At 34.3% G+C, this 21,730-nt stretch overlaps 1 protein-coding gene across 1 annotated transcript; it reads right to left on the bottom strand.

Annotated features, from left to right (window-relative positions):
- Window positions 1-8,480: 8,480 nt before the first annotated feature.
- On the bottom strand, window positions 8,481-21,254 carry LOC127881437 (palmitoyltransferase ZDHHC1-like). The gene is made up of 8 exons (XM_052429329.1): window positions 21,112-21,254; window positions 20,244-20,590; window positions 19,653-19,757; window positions 12,706-12,830; window positions 11,311-11,469; window positions 10,842-10,942; window positions 9,000-9,173; window positions 8,481-8,579 (listed from the first exon to the last, which is right to left on the bottom strand). The coding sequence occupies exons 2-8, from the start codon at window positions 20,588-20,590 to the stop codon at window positions 8,481-8,483; spliced, it is 1,110 nt and encodes a 369-aa protein (XP_052285289.1). The 5' UTR covers window positions 21,112-21,254.
- Between the last annotated feature and the right edge of the window lie 476 nt (window positions 21,255-21,730).

Below are 21,730 nucleotides of genomic sequence, written 5' to 3'. Positions count from 1 at the left end.
TTTACATCCGATTGTCCCACACATAGCCGAAAAAGTCACGTGGTTCAGGCACCTTGCCTAAATATGAGATTATTTCGTCTAGATCGCGCTTCCATGTCTATTGATTTGTAAGCCAGATTTTTCAAGAAATCAGTTTATTTGTTACGTTGATCACTTGGCCTACCTTTTCACTAACAGCACTAATTGTTTGATGCAAGCCATGCAAATTTCTGCTACAATTCACTTGTTCTTCTCTAATGAATCTTAATTCATCAAACATATGCACTAGTTTGCTCTCTAAAGTGCTGTTTATAAAGTCATTTCTGGAAATCACAGTACCTTTATTCACTTTTCGCTCACTCTCCCGCTCTTGGAAAATCTCGTAGCGATTCATTATTGACACATTAAAGTCCATATTTCAATTTATCCTTTTCACAGATTTTTGTAGATTTTAGATCACAATCATATATATGTTACATTGATTTAATTCCACAAAGTTTGTTCACAAATATAGGTAGATTTTAGCAATTTATCTCAAATTTAACGCTGCTTTTAAAAAGTGCGCCTTTACCGTCCGCCATTTTTAATCTATCTCTGGGCGACGAGTAAACAGTCTAATTTAGGAAGGAAGCTGTATTCCTACTCTGCAATTTGCTAGATTCTCACTAATTGCTCATATATATGGTTATTAATGAGTGTGTCAATTGATTTAACTAATACTGTTAATACTGTAAGCTACCTTACATGGAAGATATACTTGCTCATCTCTATGTGCTCAATTGTAGTTTGAGTTTGAGTCCAGCAACAAACTCTAAGGATGACGAAGACTGTTCAACCTTGTAACTATTGCCTCTTTATTCATACAAGCATTAAACATTATATAATACATAATAACTCTAATCTGTTAGAGTTGACTTATAAATGATGGACGTTTGGCGAACTGTTGCTCTGTTTTAAGATTGTCGATATCATAAAATAGTACTGATATTCTATGAAATACTTAAAACGTTCGTTTTATTTAAATACCAGTAGTTAGTAGTTCATGTAAAAAACACATTCTGATTATTACTTTTAATTCATGAAATGAAAATGTTATTTTTACGAAGTATTAATGTTTGTTTCTTACTTTTTGAAGGGTTTTCAATTTATTGAACAGTGATGTTTGTTTTAGCAACTGTTGCAAAAACTTTGACGCAAACGTTACTTTGCGGGAAAGCCCTTCATTGAAGCCTTTAAAGGTTGCTGGTGCAGTGTTTGATTGTCATGTTTCTCCATCGGCCCATGCAGAATGTTGTTGTTCTTCGTCAAAGCAGATTAAGAAGCTGGGCTTGGTGGTAGAACGACTTGAGCGAAGATTGGATGAGCTTATGAGGAAATTTGGAAGTTCAAGTCCTGAGTGTAGGCGTAAACGAGTTGAAAGGGAAAATATTTTACGATGCTAACTGTGTGGTTCACAGAAGCACCTTTAAAGACAATGTTCAAATTACCGACGAAGGAAACAAGGTCAAAAGATGTCGACTACAATGAAGCCAGTAGAGCTTCAAGAAGATTCTCTCAGAGGCAATCGTGTGAAAGCCAGATGTTGTCAAATCTGGGTGCATCAGCACGAGAGAAACTGATGCGAGGACAAAGTCAGGTTAAAAGAACCGTGCCAAACGGCGGTTAAAACAAGTATGCGATGAGGAAATGTAAGACACCTCTGCGGTATCGGCCGACATATGAAATTACCGATGCTGGTATGGCTTCGGTGAAGTATGAAGCCGGTATAAAGAAAAAGACAGCGGTTTTGCTGGGAGATTCAAAAGGGAATAAAAGCACTGAGATGCCCGATAATAAGAAGTCAAAACGATCTCAAGCAGACGCACACTGTAGGCATTCCAGTGGCGTGTCCGAGGAGGTCATTTTGAAGGAAGAGGACAAAGCAGGCCTCACGAACGTACTGACATGTGATGATACAACGCTGGCTTCGTCTAGTCTGCCAGCCAAGCCAAAACGTAGAGCATCCGGGAAAAAGGAACTCATAGTTCAGGTACAGTCGAAACTAAAGGTGACCGTCTGAACAAAAAAATTGTGATAACTAACGAAGGTTATACAGTTTATGGAAGAGAGACTGTTAGTGCCTCAGTAACGGGTGAATGATCAGCATGTCTTGGAGAGATATGTGGAGGCACGGCAAGCCTCGGTGACTAAATCATTGGTTATGATAACAGGGTTTTTGTGTTTTCGGTTCAGTACGAACCATGTTAACTTGTGACTAGTGTTAGTGATTGTGATACATGTATTATCTCAGGAAGAGATTCGTTATTTGATTATGTTCTTTAGTACTTTTCGAAGTGTGCTTGTGTACAATTAATTATTTGTTGTACTGTTTAGTTTTATTAGTTTTATAGTTTGGAATCATGAGAGGACTCAAATCGGAGGCGTGGGTAATGTGACGAAAAGGTTTTGGGTTCCAATTAGATGACGTTTCTTCATGGTAACATTATAATAACTTCCCTTAGTTTTACATTTGCCAAGTAAACAATATGGAGACGTTAATTTAAATAACACAATAAGTTCTGTTTTCATATTGGAAATGGGTAATTAAGAATGTCTAGAGCATTTGATATTTTAGGAATGTTTGTAAATAAAATCCTGCATATATATTCGGCTTGTTTCTGGGGCAGTGGAGGAGAAATTGATAGTAATTAATCTCCGTTGAGTTCGGAGGGCAATCGGTTAGCTTCGTCAAAACCGAAGGAAGTTCGCTAACGTCGGTGGTTTCTGGATCGTGTCTTTCCGTCGGCTAGGTGGCGCTCTGGTCGCCAGAATATAAAGGCTTGCAAAAAGGCAAGTTGGTCACTTCTCCTGCGGATGCGAACAGGACAACATCTGAAGAAAGGGTGCGGTACTCTAAAGAACATTTCTCTTGAGCATTTTAGGTAATTACGTTGACTTCAAATGGAGTTTAGAGGTTCTTCAGATGGTTGGTGTCTAAGGAAGTCTTACTAGGTGGTGGACGTTTCACCTAGAGCCTTGTGGTGACGAATAGCTAAAGCTTCATTGAAGGCAATTTACTGTTTGTCGCACTGTAAATATTCGAGGCGACTCAATTACCGTTCAGTTTCCAATTTTAAGGCAGGTAGCATGGGGAATTTTTTTTAATATATTTTTATTTTGTAATTTGCCTTCCGATGTTTTCGGAAGGCACATCGTCATTGTGAGGCCGCGCACATAGCGTTCGGTGGCGACCTCAGGAAGTCGGCCGGCTCGCGTTACAGTTTTATTGCCGGTCCGTGTCTATGGTTCCGTCTGTCTTGCTGTGGACAATTTTTAAAGAAGATCTTTTAATGAGAGAAAACATGAAAAGCACTGTCGCTTAACCTCTTGAACGGAATTAGAGTCGCGGTTTATATTATAGGATCTATAATCAAATGTGTGAACCTATGCAAAAGATTTCTACAGCTTTCTTTTCGACCATATTCATGTAAATCTAATAAATTCAATTTCGTTCATGAACAAACTTTGAATGAGAAAAATTAAACATTTTAAATTATGAGTGCATGCATGTAATGGAACTTAACCTGATATATTCCATTTTAATATGGCTACTCATGATGATGTATTTAATCAATGTGTGCGTGTAAATGTTTTGTGTATACTGGGTTTAATATGCAAAAATATGAAAGAACTCGTGTGTTTTGTTCGCCTTGATCATCGACTTGATTTGACTTGTACGCCAGTGGTTAGAAGAGTTCAAATAAAAGATTTGAATGTTCATTTAAAATTTATAGTTATATCGATATTATCACAGCCGTTAATCACGGGCGCCACCTCTTTTTGCGATGCATTAATTAATGAGCAAATGCTACTTCCGAGGTGGCGCTAAGGACCGGATGTTTGTAAATGTCATGGATTATTCTTCAGGGTGAGTAGGTTTTAAATGTTTTTCCAATATATATTTCGCAATATTTAACAAAATCGGGAAATGTAGTGCGATTCAGAAAAGATTAATGCATCCGCAAATGTACATAACATGCAATCACAACCCATTTGGAAACTTGAGGACCTTTATAAGTTGTGACATGGTGGAGGTTTTGAAAGCAAATCAATGTATAATGTCTTTGTGACGAGCAAATTTCCACCCGATTAATTCGCGAACGATATCAAACGATTGCGTTCAGCATACTCTAGTTGCTGCATGCACAGGCACATTGACAGCTTGCAGATCTAATAGTTAAGTTTGCATTTTTCCAAAAGAGATGGAGCAAATGCCCATTAGGTGGAGCTAATGACATGAGGTGGTGCAAATGCACGATATATGAATCAATATATGACTAACATTTGATAGATAATGTTCCTTTTTCATATTTCGTTTTATTTGTTAACATTAATACTTAAACACAAGACTAAACAGAACATACCGGGTATACCCATTCCATAAAAAGAGGGTGTAAATATGATCATATATAAGTAACCAACCCAATAAAGAAGTAAATTACCTGAAAAACATAGTGTTCGATATGAATCTTAAATATGTAATATTCAATTAATCCAATAACTAAATTCTCAATATTCTAAAAATATTTTTTCTACAATAAAAGTGTTAATACAAAAAAATCACGAAGGTATTCAAAGATGCAATTTCTGCTTCAAACGATAAAAAGAATTCCCCTATTCAATGTTCTATTTCATAAGGGTTATGCATGAAACTGCTACTGCACAATCTGCTTCAATTGTCTACCGGTATTTCATAAGGGTTATCCATCAAACTGCTGTTGCAAAATCAGCTTCAATTGTCTATTTCACGAGAATTATGCATGAACAGCTTCAGCACTATCTGTTTCAATTGTCTATTGTATAAGTATTATGCATGAAAATGCTCCTGCACTATCTGTTTCAATTGTCTATTTCATAAGGGTTATGCATGAAACTGCTACTACACTATCTGCTTCACTTGTCTATTTAATAAGGGTTATGCATGAAACTGCTATTACACTATCTGCTTCACTTGTCTATTTCATAAGGGTTATGCATGAAACTGCTACTACACTATCTGCTTCACTTGTCTATTTAATAAGGGTTATGCATGAAACTGCTACTACACTATCTGCTTCACTTGTCTATTTAATAAGGGTTATGCATGAAACTGCTACTACACTATCTGCTTCACTTGTCTATTTAATAAGGGTTATGCATGAAACTGCTATTACACTATCTGCTTTACTTGTCTATTTAATAAGGGTTATGCATGAAACTGCTATTACACTATCTGCTTTACTTGTCTATTTAATAAGGGTTATGCATGAAACTGCTATTACACTATCTGCTTTACTTGTCTATTTAATAAGGGTTATGCATGAAACTGCTATTACACTATCTGCTTCACTTGTCTATTTAATAAGGGTTATGCATGAAACTGCTATTACACTATCTGCTTCACTTGTCTATTTAATAAGGGTTATGCATGAAACTGCTATTACACAATCTGCTTCACTTGTCTATTTAATAAGGGTTATGCATGAAACTGCTATTACACTATCTGCTTCACTTGTCTATTTAATAAGGGTTATGCATGAAACTGCTATTACACTATCTGCTTCACTTGTCTATTTAATAAGGGTTATGCATGAAACTGCTATTACACTATCTGCTTTACTTGTCTATTTAATAAGGGTTATGCATGAAACTGCTATTACACTATCTGCTTCACTTGTCTATTTAATAAGGGTTATGCATGGCACTACTACTGCACAATCTGCTTCACTTGTCTATTTAATAAGGGTTATGCATGAAACTGCTACTACACTATCTGCTTCACTTGTCTATTTAATAAGGGTTATGCATGAAACTGCTATTACACTATCTGCTTCACTTGTCTATTTAATAAGGGTTATGCATGAAACTGCTATTACACTATCTGCTTCACTTGTCTATTTCATAAGGGTTATGCATGAAACTGCTACTACACTATCTGCTTCACTTGTCTATTTAATAAGGGTTATGCATGAAACTGCTATTACACTATCTGCTTTACTTGTCTATTTAATAAGGGTTATGCATGAAACTGCTATTACACTATCTGCTTTACTTGTCTATTTAATAAGGGTTATGCATGAAACTGCTATTACACTATCTGCTTCACTTGTCTATTTAATAAGGGTTATGCATGAAACTGCTATTACACTATCTGCTTCACTTGTCTATTTAATAAGGGTTATGCATGAAACTGCTATTACACTATCTGCTTTACTTGTCTATTTAATAAGGGTTATGCATGAAACTGCTATTACACTATCTGCTTCACTTGTCTATTTAATAAGGGTTATGCATGAAACTGCTATTACACTATCTGCTTTACTTGTCTATTTAATAAGGGTTATGCATGAAACTGCTATTACACTATCTGCTTCACTTGTCTATTTAATAAGGGTTATGCATGAAACTGCTATTACACTATCTGCTTTACTTGTCTATTTAATAAGGGTTATGCATGAAACTGCTATTACACTATCTGCTTCACTTGTCTATTTAATAAGGGTTATGCATGAAACTGCTATTACACTATCTGCTTCACTTGTCTATTTCATAAGGGTTATGCATGAAACTGCTATTACACTATCTGCTTCACTTGTCTATTTAATAAGGGTTATGCATGAAACTGCTATTACACTATCTGCTTCAATTGTCTATTTCATAAGGGTTATGCATGAAACTGCTATTACACTATCTGCTTCACTTGTCTATTTCATAAGGGTTATGCATGGCACTACTACTGCACAATCTGCTAAAATATTCTATTTCATAAGGGTTACTTGTTGTGGGTAAAGGTGTTTCATATTGTTCATCAAATGCTTTGTCAACCAATGTGTATGTTCAAAAGAACTATTAGACATCAGAAGAAAAATAACACGCTTTGAAGACAGAAACATTTTATTTTTTAATTTAAAAACATGAATAAAAAAGTTGCAGTTTGTGTCTGCACACCAATTGACCTATAAAAAAGTTGTACAAGCATTCCAAAGTGATTTAAAAACAGTTTAGTTTGCCTGCTTTGTTTGCCATAATTGAATTAAATCTTTTCTGCACTTTTTATAAAAGATATATCATTCTGATTAAAATTTAAAAAGTTTTTTACTTTTTTTGCTATTTGTGATCAGTTTATACTTTTTTTACATTTTCTATTGATTATTTTACTATGTACACACCACAATTAAACTACAAAGGTTTACACAATACATATATTAGGGTTGCCAGAGAAGTTTATGGACTTCATGCATTAAATGTTCAAAATGTTCAAAAGATTATGACAATTGGTAATTAATTTCTTCGCCATAAGAATGAATATTAACGGTAAGAGGAATGGCATACACATCAATAGCCCATGGCTACATGCCCATCCATGGCATGCTGAGTACTGGAATTCTAATATAATAATGTCCTATATTTTCAGAATTATAATATAATAATGTCCTATATTTTCAGACTAGTAAGTCTTTTTCAAGCGAAAAAATGAATCTTTTGTTTTAATAACAGTATGGTATACTGCCTGTGGTATTGTAATTCTGTGCTATGATCTGATGCTGCATAATGCGAGCAAATCAATTGTTCCCAGTGGATGGTGAGAGAAAAATGCCGTTGACCGGCTATATGAAGTCAATCATTAAAATGCAAAATCTGCTTCTTTATCTTAAGATAAGAAATCAGCACCAAGACAACTTCCCCATAAACACAGTGTTCAAACCACATGCTCAGTTTTCAAAATATTAGTCATTCTTGTGACAGACATGACCTTGAAGAGATGTATGATGACCTTGAACTGATGTATGGAACTTCCCTGATGTATAGTCTTAGTTGTGTGGACATTTGATCAAATACGTGTTACCGTTGTATGTGTAACTGCCACTGGGCACACATGTTTAACCTGGCAGTAAATGGAACGTCAGAAACGTCTTGCCAAATGTGATCTTGTGAAAAAATCAAGGAAAAATGTTAATTTTGCCTATGGTCAAGTCACAAACGCTGCATAACAGTCTTCAAAAGGAATTTGTAGACTGTTACATTTAATATGTAAAAAGAAAACATTCAAATTATCATTATAAAATGGTTTTCTGATGATAAGACATACCTGATTTGCAATGATGCGAACATTGCATTTTTAAGGTCAAAAGTACACATGTCTTTAAGTAAAGCCCCTATTCTTCTCTAACAACCCTCATTCATTACACAATTAACTACAATAATATATAAACAAAAACGGTGGTGTGCACTTTTAAAATTAATTATAATAAAAAAATCACAAAAAGAGCAATAGACCTTGCACACCTATTCTTTCATGTATAAAATTGAATTAAAACAAAACGACCAAATAATGTTTCATATAAAAAAAGTATTTAAAAAATCTAAAACAAAATGTTGTTCTTATGATAATTTTTTTGTTGATGTTTCTGTTTGCTAACAACTAAAAAATTTGGAATCCAAAAAAAAGGTGGACAATAGGTGTAGGTGTTTGTTTGGTGAGTCTACAGTACTGAATTCTGGAAGCTGCTGTTGGCTGTGAACCTCATGGCAGTCTCGTCCACCATAAACAGGGTGGCGCCGTTGAGCTCATTGTCCATCACCTGGAAACAATGATGATAACAACATGCAAAATAGCCATCCAAATTCCTTAGCACAAAATATAATATAACCGTCTAATAGTCATACAAATGGTTTTAAAGAACATTAAGCTCAGTTCAACTTTCACACAAATATATAAACGATTTATTTACCAAGAGTTTATGAAACTTACGTTTCACGAACAAACATTTTGACAGCGCAAGAAAAGTAACACAAAACCAGATTCAACATTTTTCAAGTTCTAAAGAGTAGCAATAATCTAAAAAATAGACCACAAGCAATAATCCTACTGTATCTGAACGTTGTTTTTAAAATACACTCCACAATAAGTCTTAAATGAATGTGTGTTTATATTATGCATTCATACAGCCAGGACTTTCACATGCTTTAAAATTTTACATCAAAACATTTCAATTGAGTACCAGTTTGGAGTTGTTGTTCTCTGCAGGTATGGCGCTGGCAGAGGTGGGTTGGATCTTAACATTGGACCGGTTTCCCCTCTTGATAAACCTCAGGAAGTTAAATGATGGTAGGCAGGTTCCCTGGACTGTGTTGTTGAAACTGCTATCCTTGTTGTTTGATGGGTTCACTTTGCCCTGTGGATCAGTCACCGTTTGTATAAATGAGTAAAAAACAATTATTTTGTTAGGTTTTATTTCCACTAAGAAGGAAATTTAAAAAAACATGCTCTTGAATTGCAATAAGTGTCAAAAATCAAAAGGTCTCATTTCTCATGCAAGAAGGATTTATCTTGAATTGAAATAAGTGTTGACAATCAAGAGGTCTTATTTCTCGTGCAACATGAATTTATCTTGAATTGCAATAAGTGTTAACAATCAAGGGGTCTTATTTCTCCTGCAAGAAGCAAGAAGGATTTATCTTGAATTGAAATAAGTGTCGACAATCAACAGGTCTTATTTCTCTTGCAAGAAGGATTTAACTTTGAATTGCAATGAGTGTCCACTATCAAAAGGTCTTATTTCTCCTGTTAGAAGGATTTATCTTGACTTGAAATAAGTGTTGCCAATCAAAAGGTCTTACATGTATTTCTCTTGCAAGAAGGATTTATCTTGAATTGCAATAAGTGTAAATAATAAAAATGTCTTATTTCTCTCACAAGAAGGATTTATCTTGAATTACAATGAGTGTCAACAATCAAAAGGTCTTATTTATCTAGCCAGAAGGTTTTTATCTTGAATTGCAATAAGTGTCGACAATCAAAAGGTCTTATTTCTCTTGCATGAAAGTTTTTATCTTGCATTGCAATAAGTGTCAACAATAAAAAAAGTCTTATTTATCTTGCAAAAAGGATTTATCTTGAATTGCAATAAGTGTCAACAATCAAAAGGTCTTATTTATCTTAAAAGAGGGATTTATCTTAAATCCCAATAAGTGTTGACAATCAAAAAGTCTTTTTTCTCTTACAAGAAGGATTAATCTTGAAATGCAATAAGTATCAATAATAAAAAGTTGTTTATTCTCTTTCGAGAAGGATTTATCTTCAATTGCAATAAGTGACAACAATCAAAAGGTCTTATTTCTCTTTTGAGAAGGATTTATCTTCAATTGCAATAAGTGACAACAATCAAAAGGTCTTATTTCTCTTTCGAGAAGGATTTATCTTCAATTGCAATAAGTGACAACAATAAAAAGGCCTTATTTCTCTTGCAAGAAGGATTTATCTTCAATTGCAATAAGTGTCTATGTCACGGTCTGAACTTGGTTACGTTAGGGTAGAAGTTGTGTGGCGGCCCGGTTAGCTCAGTCGGGAGAGCACTCGCCCTGTTAGCGAGGTGTCGCAGGTTCGAGTCCCGGACTGGCCCCACAATTTTGTCATCCTGTGCCATCAACAATCAAAAGGTCTTATTTCTCTTACAAAAAGGTTTTTATCTTGAATTGCAATAAGTGTCAACAATCAAAAGGTCTTATTTCTCTTGCAAGAAGAATTTAAATTGAATTGCAATAAATGTCACCAATCAAAAGGTCTTACTTATTTATCCTGCAAGATGGATTTTTCTTGAATTGAAAAATGTGTCAACAATCAAAAGGACTTATTTCTCCTGCAAGAAGGATAACTCTTGAATTGTAATAAATGTCACCAATCAAAAGGTCTTACTTATTTATCCTGCAAGATGGATTTTTCTTGAATTGCAAGAAATTTCAACAAACAAAAGGTCTTATTTCTCTTGCAAGAAGGATTTTATTAAACATCTAAAAGTGTAGGAAATTGTTGTTCAAAGCACTCCATATTGTCTGTATAGTACCTTCTTTATGTAGCAGCTTGTGGTATTTTTGTTGAGCTTTGTCTGGCTTTTCTTTGGTCTCTCAGCCGTAATAAAGGCATATGTTGTCAATTTGTGGTAAACTGAAGATGACAGATCATTATTGAAGCAGCAATATCATTGCATTCAGTTTCATTACAATATTAACTATTGCTAATAAGAAATATATGTTATCTTTCAGCCACTTACTGCGTCTAAAAGCATGATCATGTACAATTATTCAAACATTATTTTATGAAAATGCAAACAAAGGAAAGAGCAGAGAGCTGTGCCCATTCCCCTGCCTCTCTGGACTGGTTATCACAGAAACTTTAAAAGTTTGAGAAAATTGTCTTAGCTTTTCATCTAAAAATTTGAAAGATTTTTATTTGCACAATTTCACAACATTAATCTCCAATTTGATTCCTAATGTAGAAGGCACCATAAAATAAAGTGGCAGACATCAACTTACTGAGGTAGATGTGGAAACCAAGGAGGTGTGTGATTAAGCCGACAGCTACGACACCCAGTGTGAATAAGACAGCTAACATGGCAAGCCACGCCTCATGAGGCACTCTCTGGCAGAGGATTTGGAAGTCCGCATCTTTGTAGTGTAACGTAGCATTAAGGTCTACAATCATATGACAGAGACGACTTGCGTAAATTACATATGTAGAAAATATGCACATACAATAATAATAGGCAGTTGTGAAGTAACGCTCAAGGTATAAGGTCAAGTCTTGATTGCCCCTGAAAGAGTAGAGATCTTGGGATTGAAATAAGAATTATATCTTTGTGTTGAAATCAGTAGGTAGTTTGATCTGTTACGTTATTTGCCCAGAGCATTACGTTTTCTGCAATTGAAAAAAAAGACCCCATTTTTTGTGACAAACAAAAGCATCTAGGCAGAATTGTGGATTGTCACATAAGGTATGGAAGTGATTGACAGAAATCATTAACTGTGGTTAAAATTTAAAGTTGCTTTGTTTTTATAAATTATAGGCCAAGTACCGTTACCACCAGGAAAATTCTATATAAATAGTTAAGTGAATGATCGTCCATTGTCTGTGATGCTCAACTGGTGGTTTTCGACTCAGGTACTTCTAAAAGTACTGGTAGTGCTCTTATACTTATATCTTACTAGTATACTTCAAAGTACACCATGTTCAGAAACTACAGCTTTAGGCATCTGCCATTAATTTGGGGTACTTTTTAGTATATTTTCTGTACCCAAGATTTTTTAAGTAGAACATGAGCCAAAATTGACCAATCATGGTTGTTCAATTGGTAGCTTTATGCTCAGTAACTACTTAAAAGTATCCAAGGTAATCTTAAGTGTACTACAATTTACCCCTAGTAAAAAAATACTTTTACTTTTAAGTATATTTTCCATACCTAGGGTACTTTGTAGTATACGTAAGGGTACCCCGGGTTCCTTTAAGTAGTACCTCAGCACAAAATGACCAATCCTGCGTCACAGATTGGCAATCTGACATCTTTTCTCATAGCGATGCAATAAGCAAACGAGTTGAGACATTATTTGAATACAACCCATAATTGCCTATGCACCTTTTGATTAACTTCATAAGCTTCCCTTGACAAGTTACATTACTACAGCTGAATGTTGCTGTCTTGGACTGCCTTATGTTTGTTTCTGGATTTGTTGAAGAGGATTATAGTAATGACCATCTGTATATCTCAAATTATGAATTATATCAAAGTAGAGTTAAACAAGAATGTGCACGCTTGTTGAATAAGGAACTTCTCCTTTGCCAGGGAAAAGTGACTTCCACATGCTGATAAGGGAGAAGTCAAAACTCAAAAGGTACAAGTCATATAGTGTCATAACAATTTGTAATAGTTGTACCTCGATATGGCTGCAGAATGTTTCTGTCGTTTTTGTCAGTGAAGTATGTGATGAATTCCATCACAGTAATACCGGTGACCAAGACAAGAGCAACAAGAGCCGTGGCAAGTGTTGCTATGTACCATCTGGAAACAAAAACAGAATATCACCATAATGTGAGGTAGCAGTGGCAAAGCATATGGTGGTCCATATAGCCATAAGGAAGTCCAAGCTCTAATCCCAACTCCAAGAGGATCTTCAAAATGTCCTCCAATGGCACCAAGCACTGGTTCTTCTCAGGCAACAGACTCAAGAGTGTCTCAATAAGCCTTAAGCTTTGGATACAATAAAGCTAAACAATAAACAGGTTTAAACTTGGAACAGAACATAAAGTTTATGCATGATATACGGACCTGTACCCAGATTTGTATCTATCAAATTTGAAAATCTGACCACATTCTTAAAAAGCTGCCAATAGGATGTCATAGAAATACTCACAGTGAAATCTCGCTATTAAGACCGACTGTGGGACTTTTGAAAAGTGGTCTTAATAGTGAGGTGGTCTTAATGCTGAGTTTCCATGAATTTTGATGGAAAGATAACACAAATGGTAAATAGTCAATGAACTTTAATCTTTTTGCAAGAAATATAACAGTAGTAAATCAATACATTGTACAAATATAGTATTTTAAGCTTTTCAAACAAGAAGTAAAACATAATTTTCATCATGGTGCTATCCTTTACTCTTTACTTAAAGAAACAGTTAATTGGTGTAGGCTTAGCAAAGCTTTTTTATTTTATTCACCTGTTTTGTAGGGTAATTTCTATAATGAGCGCTTTTTTTTCAATGGCAAATGCAATTTTTGTCACAACATGGTCAATAGGTTATCTCTGCATAACAATCTAAAAAAGCAGATAAATGTCAAACTATCAATTTGCCTACTGAATGTAATAAGTCATGTAACTGACATTTTTATAAATTTTTAATTTTTTCCATTTTTGTGTTTATTAAGGTGACATGCATCAATTGTTAAAATATTAAGTCAACCTTTTTGGTAAAAATAATGTTTTTATCAATTTTTTGAAATTGACAAAACAAACACATGTCATTTTCTGAATGCAAAAAGTAGCGTAACTGACATTTTGTTAAATTTTCAGGAGAAGCAAAAAAATGTTCTATCAAAATAATAAACATGTTTCCGTATTCAAATTTTCTGATTAGTATTAGAGTAACACTTGAAAAACGATACAAAACTCCAAATTGATATGTCTTTTTTAAAACAATAAAACATTCAGAAAGGAGCAGTTACCATAATTTTCAACACTGAAATATTTTGAGCGCAAAAAATAACTTAAGTGCTCTTATTGTATTTTTGAAAATGTCTGAAAATATGCTTTCCTGAACAATTCACAAAATGTCAGTTACCCTAGTTATAACATTCAGTAGACGAATTGACATAACGGAACCAAGAAAAAAAACGTTTGGAAGGACGAAAAAGTTTACAAATTAACACACCTAGCTGGGTCTTTCAAATGCTGAATAAATCAGTCAACTGCCGTTGAGATTTTCCATCATACTCGCGTTGATTAAATCAATATTTTCTTTTACACAAAACTTTTTCTGTTTTCACTTATCCATTTTGAATAACAATATGGCATACAGGTCGGTTTCAGGTCCATCACAAACAAAACAATCTTATTCAATAATCCTATATGTTATATAATTGTCATCTTTATTATTTTAAGTGTGTACCAAACAATAACCAATTTTCTCATCTAAGACGCTATAAGCTAATTATCAATCAAGAATAAAGGGTTAAAAAGAATAACAAGGGCTGACAATCTAATCATTGCAGTTGATGCTTAAAACAGTTCTCGTTAAATGTCATTAATTGGGCGACGGTCACAACGTCACTTCGTAAACAAACCCCATCAAACCACAACTTCCAATTAAGTTAGTTGTTAAAATCGCTGGTATTAGGTGGGTGTCCATTTACAGCAATTTTGTTGATTGATATTGATTAAAGATGTTGCAATACCTGATTAGCAGGTTGGTCGGATTAGTGAGTGTAATGGCGTTTGGAATATAGAAGGAAAAGTTCAGTACTCAACAATGGTGGTCGTAATAGCGAGTTGGTCATAATACCGCGGTGGTCATTTAGAATTTGTACTTATAAGTTAAATAATTATAATTCTTAACACAACTTGTTCTGTTTATTTTGTACCTGTATTAAGGGGAAAAGCATGTTTGAACAGTCAAATAACAGTGCTTATGCATTAATGGATACTTTAGCTCAATTGGTTGTTTGCAGCTAGGGTACTACCTAAAAGTACCCAGGTACTATTAAGTATACTACAATGTATTCCACATAGAAAAAATACGCTTAAGGTAGCGCACCCGTAATGGGCACCAATCCAAATCTAATCTAATCTATTATTTTCTTAATTAGCATCATTTCACTGAACTACATGCAAATTTTTAGGTAGGCTTCCCATGCTTTAAAAAAAAAATTGATTTTTTCAAAACCACCCCAACACTTGGCTTTTGTCCAGTTTATGTGCACCCCTTGGGGTATATGAAAGTTCCATAATTCATCCAGATTTCCAAATATAGGCATGCAGTTGGTGTGTACAGATGCAGAAAAGGTGTTTAAAGTTTAAACAAGATGGAAAAAAAATTCTTTTACAGCCATTTATTTTTTATAACTTGTGATCTATGGAAGAGCGCCATGAAATGTAAGTGGTTTCAGGCCACGTAGAAATTGGGTTGGTTAAAAACAAAGTGTCATAAAATTCAAAATAGTATTATTTAAGTAATATTTTGAACTTAGTTTTTATAGATACACTATATACAGCAAAAATACCAAGAAATAGACAGATTTACCGTTTACTTTTGAAATAAAAATAAAAATGCAACATGCATGGGTCATATTTCACCCAATTTAGCCATAACGTTGTTTTAATTTTAATAATTGAAGAATGTGCATATACAATAAACAGAGCTTATAATTATGTCATATTAAATCAAATTATGTTAGAAAAGAAATAAAATGCGTCGCAAGAAAGTATACGTAGTCGACAGGATTCGAACCTGCGCGGGAATATCCCAAAAGATTTCTAGTGCCTTAACCACTAGGCTACGGCACTTAATATTAGGCTCTTCAACCATCAAAGAAATTGTGGGAAATCATTAGAGGTCACTGAGCGCTTCCTTAAAGGTACCCGGCCATACTAATATGTACTTTTTAGTATATTTTCCGTACCCAGGGTCCCTGTAGTAAATTACTAAGAGTACGCAATGTACTTTTAAGAAGTACCTGAGCCAAGAATCACCACTTGTAGAGGCTCCATTGGTGGTTGTTGGCTCATGTACCACTACAAAGGACCCTATGTACTCTTAAATATAAAATGTACCCCAAGTACAGACAATTCGCTTAAATTCACATACTCCGGGGTACTTTTTTTTGTATATTTTCTGTACCCTGGTACTTGTAGTATAGCTAAGAGTGCCTGGGTTACTTTAATAAAGTACCTGAGCTGACAATGACCAGTCCAGCATTATACAAGAGAGTTGATTTATTTCAGACTCAACATCAACGCTGACATTCTCCTTGTTAAATTATTATGGTTAACAATACCTTTAATTTATTTTAAATATTGCATCCAGAACAGTGTCAATATTATAAGTGCAGTGGGGGTTTCACCATTTTGGGAATGGGGCAGGGTCCCTTTGGATTGGGAAAATTTGCTGTGTTTTGACTAAAATTGAGAAATTAGTGTTGTTGTTGTTTTGCTTAAAAAATGCTTCAAAATTGAGAATACAAGTGCTTTCAATATTATATTTACTAAGGTTAAACTAATATGGATGAATAAAATATTGAGATAAAAAAAAAATGTTTTTGACATCTTCCATTGGGAATTTTTAGCTGCCATTTGGGAAAAATATATACTTTTTTCCATTGGGAATGGTGCCCATTACCAGACCCGATTTTGAATGAAAAAAAACACTGAAGTGTCATGATGTACCATGAAGTCCTTTGACGCTAGGGAAAACGCAATGTAATTCAGAATTCAGCTGATTCCCATTGGTGCATACAATATGCATAAGAGACAATAAATTATAATCAAAGCAAATCTATAACAACACCACCACAGTTCCTTCCCCTAGCAAGTAACAGAACATGATTTAAATTGCAGAAGAAACTGGAAACCTAAGACATTTTAATAAACAGTGACATGTTTGTACGATTTATTTAATTTTATTAGAAGAAACTGGATTAAACACAAGTAAACTTATGAATCTTTTAAGGGTTCAATATAAGATTAATTATCCAATTTGGGCTTTTTTGTACTTCAAAATTGGGATAAATTGTAAGAAATTTGTTATGGTTTTGGGAATGGTACAGTTTGCCACTTCCCAACTTTATATAGAGTAAAGAGGCTGCTACTGTAAGGATTATATGAGAAGGCTTTATTTAGTTATTGTACCAGTGAAGGTATACCAAAGTAGCACTATACACAATATACAGTATTGGTCCACTATTGGATATTGATTTAAATGGTTATATGCAGTTAGATTTGTATGATATATATTATGACAATTTTGGAACAATAAGTATACCATAATAAATATATAATATTATTAGCTCTTACATCTAGCACTCCTCCAAGTCTGTTACAATGTGTCATTTTGTGGTCTACTTTCAAATATAGCAACAGAAGACAATATGTGACATACTTTTACTACTTAAAGTATGGTTTTAAATATTTCAGTTAAGATTTGATTGTTATTTCAGACACACACATTTGACGTATATATCAGACAGTATTAAACTTCTTACTTCAGGTCCTCTAACTAGTGATTTTAAAGAAATATATAAGGGTGTACCATAGGGCTCCATATTAGGACCTGTCCTTTTCAACATCTTCATCAATGACATTTTTCATTTTGTAAATAATAGTTGTCTGTACAATTATGCAGACGATAATACACTGTCTCGTGCGGATTCTGATATCAAAAATGTGGTAAAAACGCTAGAAGATAAAACGCATGTCTCTTATGAATTGGTTTCAGAACAATAAAATGAAAGCTAATCCTGATAAGATCCAGGCAATTGCTATTGGTAATAAAACCAAAAAAGAAAACATAACTTTTAACTTTGATGATATCAGAATTCAATGTGATGATAATGTGGTACTCCTAGGTGTCACTATTGATTTCAAACTTAAATTTGACATACATGTCTCAAATATATGTAAAAAGGCTTCAAGACATTTTAATGTCCTCAAACGAATTGGGAAATATCTATGTAGATTAGGAAAATTTAGTATATATATTATTCTTTCATCTTGTCAAATTTTAATTACTGCCCTCTTACTTGGCACTTCTGTGGGGAGGTTAATACCAAAAAGATTGAAAAGATACAGGAAAGGGAACTGCGTTTTATTAACAGTGATCACAATTCTGACTATCAAACCCTTCTATCTCGCTCTAAAATGCCCTCCCTTAAAATAAGAAGAATAAGGACTATGGCACTTGAAGCCTTTAAGATTTTAAATAAACAAGGTCCAACATACTAACATGATCTTCTTAATATGAAAAAACAAAATTACTCTTTTAGGTACACTGGGACAGCTGATATACCAAAGGTGAGAACCACTGGTTATGGCACTAACTCCTTCCGCTCCTTTGCTGCCAAACTATGGAATAAGCTCCCTCAACACTTTAGAGATGAAAGTAATTTCAATCAGTTTAAAAGCCTGATAAGCTCATGGAGCGGAGAGAGTTGTACCTGTACTTTTTGTTCTAACCATGCTTAGTAATAGTAATACTTCAGACACCCTGCTTATATATTCAGCATCCGATTTGCTTCTACCTTGCTTTTTGCATATCCTATGCTAGATTAGTTCATTATTGTTTTTGCTATATGCTTTGTTCATTATTGTGCTAGATAAGTTCATTATTGTTTTGTTATATGCTTTGTCTTTTATTTTGCCTTTTATACTTAGCTTTAAAACTCAACCCCTATATGTGCATGTATGCTATTGAGGATATGTACACACACTCACATTATATCTAAGATGAGTCTGTGTATATAGACTATTTATTCCACCTTGCTTTTTTGCATTTCCTATGCAATCTGCTAGATTAGTTCATTCTTGTTTTGTTATATGCTTTGTCTTTTATTTTGCCTTTTATACTTAGCTCTAAAACTTAATCACTATATGCATGTACAACATGTATGCTATTGAGGATATGTACACACACTCATATTATATCTAACATGAGTCTGGGTATATATACTATGTTTTCATTCATATATGTGCTTTGTAATGTAGCTGCTGATCATTTCCTTGCAGAACTGATCTGAGGTAATAGCAGTTTTCTCAAATCAATTTTTTATCTGTCGCACCTTTGTGCCCATATTTCTCACTCAGTTTTTTACCCATTTGCTTTTAAGGCAGCTTTAAGACATTTATAAGTCAAGATCAGCAGGTACACCACACATTTTTTAATCATACAATGTATTTATGTTATTTGTTTTAAACCCACCTTTGATCTTTCATTTCAGTATTGAAACTACCATGTTTTATAGTCATTTATTTATTTATTTATTCTCATTGACTCTCGCATATGCTTGTTTAATTGTTACATGTTATGTTGTTCTGATATGTCGGTAAATAGCTATACATGGCTAATGTTTATATTGACATTTATGCACCGACTTAAAATAAAAATTGAATTGAATTGAAAATATTAAAATGTTGCAGTGGTGTAGTGAATGAGGTGTCGGCCAAGTGATCAGGAGTTCGTGGGTTTGATTCCTACTCGGGAAGTGTTCTCATTATCGCTTCCATAGACACCAAGTACGGGTTCTTTCCAGGAAATGGACTCGGCAGTGTCCATATTTGCCTATAAGTCTCGAAAGAGTGGTTGGCAGTAAGCAGAGATAGATAATAATTGTTACCGGTAGTTCTTGGCTCCAATGCAGGTGTTCAACCATGGACAGTGATGGTCAAAATTCTTCACACACTTGTTGCACTCTCTACAGTGCCTTATTTTACTATCCTTGCTGGAAATTAACATTAAAAAATGTTAGTGAAAATGACAGGTCCACATCATGAATTATAGACAATTTGAATAAACAGTTAATAAGAAGTAAGACAGCTTTAGTTTCTTAACGATTTACAAAAACATGCGTTAATTCTTTACGCGAGAATACCACATTTAAACCACAAAATTGAAAGTCTGTCATATAAAAATAATACCGATTGTTGTTCACAGTTACGCTCACAGTCACAGATATGTCTTTTGAGAGGACATTTAAAAAAATTATTCAGGCATTTCATTTGAAGCAGAAATTCCGAATCCTGCTTTTTGGAAAATTGCAAGCTACTCATTTTAGACTCAGACATGCATTTATTTGATGTTGTTGCTTTTGTATCAGCCATTTTCACAAACAACTATACTCAATTTACTGCCAGTAACCACAAAAGCTCTGCCTGAGGACTTTCTACCCCTGACTGTAAGCTAAAAGAAACAAATTGCAACAACTTACTAGTACCCAACGTCCACTTGACAGACGTTACAATGGCCATCTTCTATGACGAAACTATGCTTTGCTCTGTTCAATTTGACTTTTGGCAATTTGGCCTGAAGCACCTTATCATCACACGGGTCGATGGTTAAAGTTGCCACGTGGACAATAAGGTGCACGAAGATCACCACCCCCGGCACTGCATGAGCTGCGGGCTGCCAGGAGTTGTGAAGCGCAGGCACCAGTGACGTAAAATGTAATACTCCGAAAACCACCAGTACCACCCAGGCTATCACCTGGGTGATATGGGGTGGAAGAGTACATCCATTTTTACGACTAGGTTCAGTTAAGGCCTCTATATCCGCCATCTAAAGTAAAAATAAACGTCAACCCTTAATTCTAGATATGTTTCTTTATTTCTTTCTTTTATTTACTTTGGCAGAAAGTTAAGTTGAGGTGTGAAAATCCTATGTTGGAATTAAGTTGTTTTATTGTTGGACAAGTAAATATGACCCGCCTTTTTTGTCCATAGATAAATACGATTGAAACATAATTAAAGTGCATATATGCATTTAGGCAATCAATGCAGCATATGCTGTTTATTAAAAATTATTGGATAACTTTCTTGAACTTTTAATGAAGAATGTTAAACTTTGTTCTTTTAAGATTCCACAATTATTTATAGCAGATTTCACAGTGAGTGTGCATTAAATTGGGTTCATTTATTTACGTGTGATGAAATATAAAAACTAGTAGAATCAAACTTTTCAAAGTTAAGGATTATAGCCTCAAGATATTACTTCCCTTTGTAAAAAAACACTAGCAGACGAATGTTATTTTATTGAAATTGAAACACATTGACAATACAAGTAATTAAGCTTAAACCTACCTTAACGGATGAGTCCCAAATAACCCCATGGTGCACGACAGTTGAACTTGCATTCAACGAACACAAAACAAATATTTCCGAAAACAAAACGTGACAGTGATGCTTCCTTGTTTAACAAGAGAGGCTGATATGAAACCATGGTGATGAAATAGTTCTAATATCATTCCGCCGATGAGGCGCCTCATAAGTCTCATAATCAGACTTATATATTCCATTCCGATTTAGATAAATTTGTATTTAATTGCATTTTCCGAGCCAGAGCCATACAAATTACAATTGCTATTAATTAAGAAATCTTCTGCGCGTTGTATGATGCACTATTTAGTGATACGGGCAATGGCAAGGGAGATTAATACGACTAAATCATTCACATAAACGTACATTTACCTCCCCTGATCAATAGGCTAACAGCTATGTCGTTTGTTCTATTCCTAATAATATCGGGGAAAAAAATAGAATAGCTCGGCTTTAAACGTTACATTTTTCGGCGTAAGCTGTATTAAGCCAGCTTTTCACCCTGACTTGACCTTTGTAAGTGTCCAATAATATTCAAATGAAATTTCCCGCGGCTAGGTACGAATGAATACACTTCATTTTTTCCATTGGCTGATTTGAGTAT

The sequence above is a fragment of the Dreissena polymorpha genome, chromosome 5 (assembly GCF_020536995.1).
Source record: "Dreissena polymorpha isolate Duluth1 chromosome 5, UMN_Dpol_1.0, whole genome shotgun sequence".
Classification (NCBI taxonomy): Eukaryota; Metazoa; Mollusca; class Bivalvia; order Myida; family Dreissenidae; genus Dreissena; species Dreissena polymorpha.
Note: the sequence above shows the minus strand (reverse complement) of the source record. Positions and strands in the feature narration are given on the sequence as shown.

What these genes read in the sequence shown, in the direction of transcription:
- LOC127881437 (XM_052429329.1), bottom strand. Translation starts at nt 20,590, where the DNA reads ATGGCGGATATAGAGGCCTTAACTGAACCTAGTCGTAAAAATGGATGT. An exon ending in CAAGTGGACGTTGGGTACTA is followed by an intron (nt 19,758 to 20,243) that starts GTAAGTTGTTGC and finishes GTTAATTTCCAG; the next exon opens with CAAGGATAGTAAAATAAGGC. An exon ending in CATTCTGCAGCCATATCGAG is followed by an intron (nt 11,470 to 12,705) that starts GTACAACTATTA and finishes ATATGATTGTAG; the next exon opens with ACCTTAATGCTACGTTACAC.